Source organism: Apis dorsata, unplaced genomic scaffold (assembly GCF_000469605.1).
Source record: "Apis dorsata unplaced genomic scaffold, Apis dorsata 1.3 scaffold_169, whole genome shotgun sequence".
Taxonomy (NCBI): Eukaryota; Metazoa; Arthropoda; class Insecta; order Hymenoptera; family Apidae; genus Apis; species Apis dorsata.
The window spans coordinates 696,241-707,700 of record NW_006263457.1 but is presented as its reverse complement, the minus strand read 5'-3'; the positions used below and the strand labels follow the sequence as shown (position 1 = coordinate 707,700).

The window sequence follows — 11,460 nt, the reverse complement described above, 5'->3', positions numbered from 1 at the left end:
ATTTCTTATTGACAAAAATAAATATTTTAATAAAATAATACAATGTTATAATTATAACAAAATCGTCAAATTACAATTATAAAAAACATAAATAAAACAGTGTTTACCTCGTTTAGTTACATTATATTTACAACGATCATCTTTTAAACGATGAAAACAGTACTGCGAATGCGTGGTAAAGGATTCACATGACACGTCCTGTTACAATTCAGCCAACGCTTCAAATTCAAACTAACCAATGACGATGAACCGATCACTAAGCTCGACCAATGAAAACTCCCGAACATTCGAGCACTTTGACAAAATGTATGTATGTGTTGTACGTGTAGCCAAATGTTAACCAGTGTGAATCGTTGGTTACACAAAGATACTTGCATGTCGCAATAAAAGCAGCCAGCAAGTCCAGCGACCGTTCAGATCTCCTAGCATTATCCAGTGTATTGGTGATCGTTTCTATTTCTAGTATCTATCGTATTGTTCAATAATCGTTTCTTTGTTCTTTTAAAGGAAAAACAGGTAAGTTAAATGTTTATTTCCAATCTATAACGATAAGTTTGTTTGGTGACAAAGAGACGCCACGAATACGAACAAAGAGACTTCGCTTATCCACTTTTATACTTAATCAATGTTCAATACGAAACAAAGAAAGTGCCGTTGTTTTTTTTTTACAATAATCCTAAACGTCATCTTCCGCATTCGATTTGTAATTTTACTGCAATACGTTTTTTTGAATGTGATCATGCGTAGAAGTAATCATAACTTCGACTTTCTTTGATTGTGTTTAAATAATTTTGTTGAGATATATATTTTTCAAAAAATATGAAAAAGAATATTTTATATCACGAAATTATGTCATTAAATATCAAATCAATGTATATATACCTGATATTTTTTGACTGCTCTATTGTGCAAATAATTTTGAAAAATTTCGAATGTCGAATGTCGTTTACTTTGTTTGGTATAGAATTAGTATAGAAATAACAAATACGTCATACAATATAATTTTTCCCTTATTGTATTTCCAAAAGTATATATTATAATACAATATCATAATATGCTACAAAATATTTCAATTTTTTTCATTCTTCAAATTTAGTCGTAATGTATAAATAGCGTACATTTTTCTTACATATTTCCTTTGTTTGAAATAAGCTTCACGCGTGACATTATTGTAATAAAAATGATTAAATATAATAAATACGTATATATTAAATTAAGAGGAAAATATTTATAAAAAATTTCAATGTACAATTTTTAACCTCAGTTTATAAAATCAGATATATTATTTTGCAGTGACATACAGTTATTGCCACAATGGCTGCGGCTACTGAATCGCATGCTAATGAATGTAAGTGACAAAATTTTTGTATAAAAATTCTTTATATTAATTTCTAAAAATAATAACAAATTAATAATTTTCATAATTAATATTTTTAATTTATATAATTATATTTTCTTGAATTTCAAAAAAAAATCAATTATACGATATATGTACAGGTAGAAGATATAACTTCTTATAATATGTATAAAATGTTTAATCTTTCATTATATCATTTTATGATTAATGATTTAATTGTTTTATTTTAAAGATTTAAATAATATAACTTATTAAATATTATATATACAAATATTTGTACACTTGTATACAATTAATAAGTATATATTACATATTACTGTGATTGATTATATGACTATTCAATGTATGTTATGTGTGATGACTTTTTCAAGTCATTATTTCTGATTGAATTTTCAGAATTGTTATGAATAATGAACCAAAATTTTGCCAAATTTTGCCGAAAAAGAGGTTATTCGCGAATCAGACGTAATATTTTTTCACGTTCGATAATAAACTCAGTACAACAAAGGATTGTTAATTAAAGGCAATTTAGATGGGAATAGGAATACACCCTAAAGCAACGAAAAGTAGATAGTTGCCAAGAAGAGGTCAGAGCCCTCCATTGGCGTCCTCGGAGGAGTGTAGTCTGCAGTTCGCCGTGGCAACTGCAGCTTGATTCAACTGCAGTGCTCGAACGCTTTTCAGTGGTTCTCAATTATGAAAATTTCACAAATTTTCGATAAATCATTATTGTGATATTTTCATATTTGCAAATTAAATATTTATTCTATATTTAATAAAGATTAATTATTTTAATTTTTTTTAATTTTTTTTTTATATACTCAAAATATATATTTACTTTATATCTGATTTCAGAAATTGATTTTGGATATTGGAATTTAAAAAATAAAATTTGCATTGTTTGTAAAAAATTATATTCTTATATTTCAAACAAAATAATTCAATTCGATATTTCGATAAAAATTGCAGAAAGTATTATTTTTTTTGCAGAATAAAGTTTCATATAAAATTCATATAATAATTGAAAACATATCTTATATGATTTGAATATAGATTATTTTATATATCGCCTGATTGATATCAATTTCGCAATACGAATAATTATGGAGAACAATTTTATTGATCTCTCATTACCGGATACACAATGTAACGGAACCCGCATAAGTGTTGCGTATCGATAAATAATGCTGTTTCACAATTGAACACTGCGCCAATACTAGCACGCGACTTAAACCTCATTCTTCGCTCTTTTCACATCTCCTCTTTCGAGTTGTGGAGAATGAGATTCAAGTTCCTCTTGCATCCGTGAAAGAGACTGGCTCTGGTCGAGTTTAAACAGCGTACACACGGTGACATTGAAGTGCGTAGGTTAATCCGATTGTCTGAAGCAGCGTGCAAGATATATCGGGTGAAATGTCCATAATCATTTCCTCTCGGTGAAACTCTGTTGAATTTCTTCCTTCCTTAAAGGGCATGCAATGATAAATCACGTTTTAAAACGATGCACTTTTCTTGACCAGACTCGATTTCGCTCGATTCTTTTTTCTTTTCTTTCTTTTTTTTCTTTTTTATTAACTTTTTAAATTTTCAAATTTAATTAAATATAACGAATAAGTGAAACTCATTAAATATAATCAAGAGATCATTATTCCATAAATTTGCTCTTTCTTTTCAATTAAATATATTTTCTAATTAATTGCAATGGAATCATTACTATTTCTTATTTGTTTAATTGCAGAATAAGTTTTTTTGGAATAGAGAAATATAATGATGTAATTTGTTGTGCTGGATGAAATTTAAATGTTGGAAAGTTAATTGGAATTTAAAAAAAAATCTTGATAAATATCAAGTCTCAATTTCTATTAGAATACGTCACTTCGATTTCTGCGCAATTTACTACGGTTCGTGACCAGTGGAAAAAGGGGTGACTGCATTATTAACATCGCCTATTCCTTCGTTCCGAGTTCTGAAAATATTCCACGATATCGATCCAGGTGTAGGAGATTCATTCACTTTATAGCGTATCCTTCGACCGTAATGCGTCACGGAATCCCGACATTGCGATTGTTCGATCGTTCCTGTCAAATGAAAAAGTTTACGGAACAACGATTATTGTCATTTGTGTCCCATATTTTCTCATATCGGTTACCTTTAGTTTTTGTCCTCTATGATTTGTTTGAAATCATTTTCACGGTTTATTAAAATACCAATAAAAATACCGAAAAAATCAAGAAAATGAATATAACAATTCGTCTAAGAATAGAGGAAATGATATGTTCATTGATAAAATAACAAATAATTTCGTAAAAAGAACAATCTATTTTAAATGTCAAGTTATTAACAAAAAATATTGGTGAATTTCGTTAGAAATTAGAAAAAGACAATGGTTTAGTTATCAACGAAATTATTTTTCAAGAATCGAAGAAATAAGATTAAAATTAAAATTTTTTTATATATCGTGAAATTAATAAGTTTTTATACGTCCAAATACGTTGAAATAAAATTCAAATAGAAGTGCTTAACACGGATATCGGAACAACCGAAACAAGATTTCTCAGCATTCCACGAGTCCTCTTTAGGGGTGCATATTGCAAAGTCGTCAATTCGAAGATCATATTCTCGATGTCGCAACTAAGCAAGGGCAGGATAGTGGTAGGGCTTGATTTATAAGAGACGCGAAATAGGGCGTTAGTTACGTAAAATCTTTTCGTATATTAAAATCGATAAACTGCGGAAAATTAATGAGTAACTTCAAAAAACTTCATTCACATACAATACTTCGATATTATTTAATTAAAAAATATTTTTTTCCAAAATCATTGAATTTTACTTAGAAATTTATCGAATCGAAATACGTAAGAACTTATATTCACGATGATGATCCATAACTGGATTTTTTAAATTTGCAAAGATTAAAGAATGCAAATATATATTTAGATAAATTGCAGAATTTTATAAAACTCGTGAAAAAAAGATATCGTTCATTGATCAGTAAGCATTGGTACGGGGTTGAGTCAAAATATAAGAGGCTCGACGGTGGTTGGGGTTGGACAGATGGTATTTTACGCCTCCACATAGGCTTCCACACGTGCCTAGCGACCGGCACCTAGCCGGGTCCACGATATAGGTATGTTAAGGCCGTTCGAGGTGGAAGTTGGAGGTTGGAGGTTGGAGGTTAGTAGAGGTGGAAGGGTGGTTTGTCGTCGGGTAGGCTGTTCGCTGCAGCGTGGGGTGGTCCGCCGCGACTAGGGGCGCAAGAGGCGCCAGTGGGTGGATATTGAGCGACGCCGGGCGTCGTGGCGCACTGTGCGGATCAGTCGCCCTGCAGCCCCCGCCCCAGATACGAGTTTAACCACTTCCGGCCCTCCTCTTTGCTCGTCGAACGTGTCCTCTCGCCGATTCTTCTGCGCTCCCTCTTTTCATTCTCGTAGTCGTTTGCCGAGCTTGTTTAATTTCGCTAAATACGGAGCGCAGTTCGCGCGTAACAGCTAATAACCAAATATCAGAAATATGTTGATCGGTCTTGTGCGCGATTCAGTGCTGCAGTGCTTCTGTCATAGCTGCAAAGCACCCTTGGGTATCATAGGTGAGTGCTCTGTTCGCCACTTCTTGTTATAATTGGGAAGAAAGATGCAACCGTTTTTCATATTTTTAGTCTTTCCTTTTTATATTTCTATAATAATTCGTGTACTATACGGAGCTAGAAGAAGGGAGGAGTCGATACAACGGTGAATGACTCCTCGGTCGAAGTGATGAGAAAGATTTCTTTTAATCCAATTTATGGTATCTTTACATTTATTTCAACATGGGATTTTCTTACCTCTATCCACTATCTTTACCTCTATCCACCAATACCAATATCAACTTTAAAATCATTGTTAAACCGATTTTGTAAAAACATGTAATTATTTTATTTATTTATTTATTTATATTATTTATTTTACTAGATCTGCTTTTTAATTTGTAAACTATTAAGAGTTTACAACGATGGTCGAATATGCCATATTCGAATTAATTTGATACACGGAGAGCGAAGCAATTTCCTGTTTTCCTTAAACGTCCTCTTGTTAAATATACGCGTTTTGAACTTGATATATTTTTACCGCAGTCAACGATGATCGATATTATGTTGGTATCGTATTATCCCAGGTAGCTGCAGTTCGATCAATTTCTCTACCTTCTACTAATCGGTATCTATTGTATACTATCATCGATTAGTGCTGCTGATCTACCGTAAAAATTTAATCGGTAATATTATTATTTTTCATTTTTATTTTAATTTAATATTTTAATTTGTTTTGAAATTACTTTTGTTTTATTATTTTCTAGTTTACACCATTTCGTAAAAATTATAATATGATTAAGTCCATTTTTCCCTTTTTAATTTATGAATTGCATCGAATTTCTGCATGTATTTAGAAAAATTGCAGAAATAGTCGATAACGCACGTGCTCGATGGAAAGCCTCTACAAAACGATCGGGGTGCGGCCCAAGATGGCCACCTTCGGTTGTTAACCGATAGTGAGGAGACGGTTGCATCGATTTCCCGATAATTAAAACGCGATTCCAGTTTTCCTGATCCCTACAGTAATATGCCATTCATTGATTCTCAATTTTCGAAGCGGGAGATAGAAGGGGCAATGCTCCCTTCAAGAAGCCCAGCGGCAAAGGAAAGCCGCGAACTAAACAGCCGAAGAAAGTAAAGTTTATTAGTGAGTATATGCCACTTTTTAATTGACAAATCTCGCCGTTGAACTATTAATTTTTAAATTAATTTCTATAATCAATTTAATCATTTGAATTAAATTTAATTACAATATTTATCTTTTAATTAGAAATCGCTTATAGATAACAACTAATAATATAGAAAAAAAATCAAAGATTAAGATAGGAAACTTTATTGTTGAATATCTTGATACATCTTTGTTTTATATTTTGTTAGATAGCATTTTGTTGATTGAAACATGGATAAGCTTTTGATCGATTATCCATGCATTCGCTGGAAAGTGCAACGAACTCGTGACAAACAGTCGCCAATTTATCGTTGATAAATTATAAATCGAAGCCGGCAAATGTCGGAAGAACACTCTGATATGGTGTTCGTAGGGTGGCTACTGAAATGTGCGTGTGTCGACGCTAGACGTCGCGGCGCCTAAAGACAATCGTCCCGTAGGCTGATCGATCTTTCCTTCTCGCGTCTCTGAGTCATACTTCCGTAAATTGCCTCATGTACTTCGAACGAAGTCGAGTTGGATGGAATAAATGGAATTAAGAAATTTTTTGCTGCTTTTGGATTATATCTCGTCGTTTTAGCAGAGACAAATGTTTTTAATTCCATTATGTTTGATAGGAGACAATATGTAAAATAGTGAAGAAATATAAAGATGCTGTTGTTACGCATATATAGATTTTGGCTACATTGCAAGTGGCAATAATTAATTTATTTTATATTTCTATAATTAATTGATGTAATGAAAATTAATCGTTGAATTATATTAACATTCAAATAATTTTTTGTTTTATATTTATAACATTAGATATAAACCATATATATATATAATATTTATACTAATAATATTTTTTTAATACATTATTTTTTAGAACATATTAATATTTTTTTACATTAATCAATACTCGAGTAATAATTTCATTGAATCATTAATATTTTTATTAATTTATTTTATTTATTATTTTAGCAACTGAGATTCGATGCCAAGAGAAATCGAAGGGTGGATTGTGTTACGAGGTAATCTTAGCAGAACCAACAGTACCGAAAAGAGCACCATCGCCTCCACAAACAAGTCCGACTCAACAAGTCGCTATTGAAGACAAGCTTCGAGCAGCAGAGGAAAGAAGACTTTCTTTGGAAGCTCATAAACTCGCTGCTCTTGCCGCTAAGCTTAGCAAAATTGAAGAAGCAGCTCGCAAAAAAGATGAACTTAGCGCTGCTTTCATTGCTGCGACTCGTGAATCTTTAGATGCTAAAATGAATAATACAGAAGAAAAGCGAGAGGCTCACATTGCAGAATTGAAGAATAAATTGAAAGAACACGTTAGTTGAAATTTTTTTTATATATATAATTTTATTATTTAAATGTAATTATTATTATTGTGTTTTTGATTATAGTTAGAAAGTGTGGAAAAAACTCGTTTAAGTCTTGAACAACAGACTCAAGAAGTTCGTTGTGCCGTTGAAGAGAAGTTAAAATCTGCTGCTGCTCAACGCGATGAAAACATTAAAAAGATGCTGGATCGCCTTAAAGAACATGTCAGTATTTAATATTATTGATTAATTTCTATTCATAAAATTATTTATATATACGTATTATATATTATTTAATTTTTTTAATTTTTAGGAGGAACAAGTAGCCCGTGTACGTCAGGGATTAACTGAGCGCGTACAGCAACTTGAATCCCAAATTCAAGGCAAATTGGATCAAGCTCACGAACGTCGTCAGAATCTCGAACGTGAACAGAAAGAAAAGCTACGCAATCATGTAAGTTCGTTTGTATATTATTCAGAACTAAAATATTAGTTTTATGAATTTTCTATTGGATTGTTTTGGCTAGTATCAGGAAGGATTTCTCGCTTCTGTAAAATTAGTATGTGATTCAAGTCAAGTTTTGAAAATACAGAATGTATAGGAATGTAATTTTCTAAACTTGGCTTTTTTAGTGGAAATCCTTTCTTACATTTTGTAGACAATATTACCCAATAAGGGAATTTGAAATGGTCATTTAGAACACTGTGAAGATAGCAAAAGTGCGTCAGATAGCAGAGTGCGCCACGAGAGAACTTCTGGTGAAAAAGTTCGAATTTGACAAGAGGGTTTCTACTGCGGAGCAGAACCGACAGCGAGAGATTCAACGTCGTGTGCAGGCTATTCGCCAGCATGTAATTTCGTCCTTTTTTTTGTTGATTCAATATTCTTATTGTCTCTGATTGAGTTTCACTGATTAAGTTTCAGTAGAAATTCTATGACTTCAGTAGACTACGGTTATCATTAGAATTTTTAATCAATTTTAATCGTGCTTCACCATATTATGTTGCAGAAAATCTTCGTTATAGGAATTCAGTTATATTATGTATAATTATATATCTAATTTTTTTATCATTTTCTTTTCAGCATGATCCTGCATTTATAAGCTATTATACTTTATAATAGATGTTAGCTTAATATGAGTATTAGCATGACATAAACATTTTTAATTTAAAATAGATGATCCTTATAAATTTCTTTAAATTATCATTTCTTTTTTTTTTTTTTTCCTAAAGGAGAGGCGTGCAGAGATGGTAAGACAGAATAAAGCAGCTCTATCTGAACAATCTGCCTTGCCTGCTGAAAAGGAGACTGCTAGCTCTGGGTAAAAACATTATTTTTGATTGCGATCCTCGTTAAAATATCTTTTCATCGTTACAAAATCGAGGAAAGAGAAGAGCGAGATTTGACTACAAGCTTGCAGAGTCACTCACTGAATAGATCATCGGAGTTATGTGTTTAAACCTTGAAATAAACTAAGGAGTTGCACTTGCTGTGCTTTATCAAACTCCATTACGCTTTGTGCCATTTTCGTTCGCTGAAAGAAAATTAAAGAACTTATGCAAGCGATTTAATAGTAGTTGAAGAAATTTGCAATTTTAATGGTTTTATTTTATTACAATGGATGGGGAATTAAATATCCAGTTAGATAAAATATTCGAAATGATTAAAGAAACGTTTATATTGTGGAGAATTAATCAATTTTTCCTCTCACTTTCTACTTGTGCAAGGAATATCACTGCCTTTACCTAAATACACTTTTTTTTTTTGTTTTTAAGTGTACACGAATATATGTACTAACATGTACGAATATTTGATTGAAAGATATGTGGCGTGTAAAATATTTTCAGTTATAACGTGCCTACCACTTACACAAGATTGTGGATCTTCTAAAACATGGCATTAAAAATACCTTATGTATTGTGGTCGATTGTGTATGTCAATAATTAATATTTTATAATTCTTACAATATTTACAATACTTTTTTGTATATTTTCTTTTTTATTAATAATTATGATATTGTTGTTTAATCATTTATCTCATTAAAAAATTTATTTTGTTTAAATTTAAAATCAAAAAACAAATGAAATCATAATCGTGATTATCGCATTCAAATGTTTACAATTTTTTATTCCTATTAATCATTTTTTTAACTCTTATATCTTTTTTATATAATTTTTTGGTGTTTTGTTCATTAAAACTTTGCTTTTAATCGTAGAATAATGATAGAATACTATCGCTACAATTAGATTTTAAGTGGTAATTGCGACCATATGTGTGTACACATACCATATATAATAACTATACATATGTATGTGTATGGTATGTGCCGACATGTAAGCACACTTATAATATATATAATAGTGCTTTATACTAGGCTTGAAAACTTTAAAACCATTTTGTACTCGATCATTGTAATATTACTGCGCTAACTGAACAAGATTCACAAAATATGTAGTCTAATTGAATATGATAATATGATGCTTCTGTGATGACTTAATTATTTGTCAAAATGTGTAGTGTTTAAGTGAGAATGTGAGAGAGAGAACGGAGGAGAGAGAGACATTTAATTCCTCTATGCTTGAACGGATACCGTGGCTAGGGGCCTTAATTTTGTTCATATATATCATCGCTGGAAGTACTAGAAATAAACACCGTACCGGAGCAAAGTTTTCGCAAATACTTTCGCAAATTCTTCTCGTAATGTAATAGGCAGCTAATGGTTCCTCGGCCTTTTTAGATATTCATATATATATATATATATAGGGGATACCATAAACGAGAAGAAACTTTTAGCTCTGGTCACGGTATCATCATAAAAGAAAGAGATAAAAAAAAGATATGTCGCAGTGATATTGCAACCGACTTACGATACCTTACTATCTTAGGTATTGAAATTGCACAGAAAATTTTTACAAGGGGCTATTGCAAGTTAATGCGAAGAAAAAAAATTAATTAAAAAAAGAGATTGAAAAAGAAAAACATTAGAATTTTTATGTCGACGAATATACAACTGTAACACCTATATTGCCAAGTGTTGCGGTTAATTTGTCACATGTTGCAACATCAAGAAAAAAGATAAAAGATTTCATTTTTCTTGCGGTTATGACAAGTGATGAATAACGTCTATTTTTGCATAATTGTTGTGATCTTTTGCAAAATGTATTTCGTATAATTATATAGATGCCCGACGTATGTATATTATGATTGTCCTCTCTTTTCAATTTGCGTTATAATATATAAATATATATATATATATAAATTTCTATGCGATGGTATATATATGTAATATGGTTACTAATGTACGTATGGTTTCTTGTGAGCTTTGGTAATTGTCTTATAGTGAAGCGACAGAAGCAAATCAATTCTTGCAAAACCATTATTACAAAATAAATTTCTATTGGAACAAAAAAGATATCGCGAGAAACCAATTTTTTAATGATATATCGGTTGCCTTCGACATTTATTTAAGCTTTAGTTGAAATAATATGTGTTTAAAAAAAAAAGAATCTCATTGTGTGAAGTAAAAGGCCATACCTACACGCACTTACATTAATTTGTTTTTTATTACAAGTACCCTTTTAATTATTTCTCTTTGATTTATTTCATAAATTTGAGTATTATTATTTCATTAATTAAAACATTATAATTTGATAGAGATATTTTAGTTGAAATTTTTTCATTTTTTGAGCGTATAGATTTGGCGCCGTGATTTTACTTTACAGTTTAAACATAACCAACTCTTGGTAAAACAGATTATTTCGGAATCTTAGCAATGTTACTTAATTTCCTATGGATCAAAGAGCCCTGTTCATTACGAAAAAAATATATCATATTTTTATTACAATAACTTTGCTATTTATATTAACATTAATTATTTAAAAACTTATTATAAAATATTATATATGGAAAATTATTATATAATTTTCTTATAATCTTTTAATTTTGAAATTAAATTATTCGAATATGAGGAAAATATAGATACGTCACTAAGATTCAAGTGACGTCACGAGCTGTCGAATGGCCGAAAGCCAAAGGCTAAACGAAACGGCGGCAGGCTTT

General features: G+C 30.9%; 1 protein-coding gene across 3 annotated transcripts; it reads left to right on the top strand.

The window, feature by feature from the left end:
• The first annotated feature begins 271 nt into the window (after nucleotides 1-271).
• On the top strand, nucleotides 272-10,948 carry LOC102680937 (stress response protein NST1). 3 transcript variants are annotated; one of them, XM_006614044.2, is made up of 7 exons: nucleotides 272-516; nucleotides 1,294-1,348; nucleotides 7,054-7,409; nucleotides 7,485-7,625; nucleotides 7,714-7,854; nucleotides 8,100-8,252; nucleotides 8,634-10,948. In XM_006614044.2, exons 2-7 carry the CDS (start codon nucleotides 1,315-1,317, stop codon nucleotides 8,724-8,726), a joined length of 918 nt encoding a protein of 305 aa, XP_006614107.1. In that variant the 5' UTR covers nucleotides 272-516; nucleotides 1,294-1,314; the 3' UTR covers nucleotides 8,727-10,948. The 3 variants fall into 3 exon arrangements, with proteins under 3 accessions (XP_006614107.1, XP_006614106.1, XP_006614108.1); XM_006614043.2 differs by lacking the exons at nucleotides 272-516; nucleotides 1,294-1,348 and adding exons at nucleotides 4,421-4,943; nucleotides 5,980-6,069; XM_006614045.2 differs by lacking the exons at nucleotides 272-516; nucleotides 1,294-1,348; nucleotides 8,100-8,252 and adding exons at nucleotides 4,534-4,943; nucleotides 5,980-6,069.
• Nucleotides 10,949-11,460: the final 512 nt, after the last annotated feature.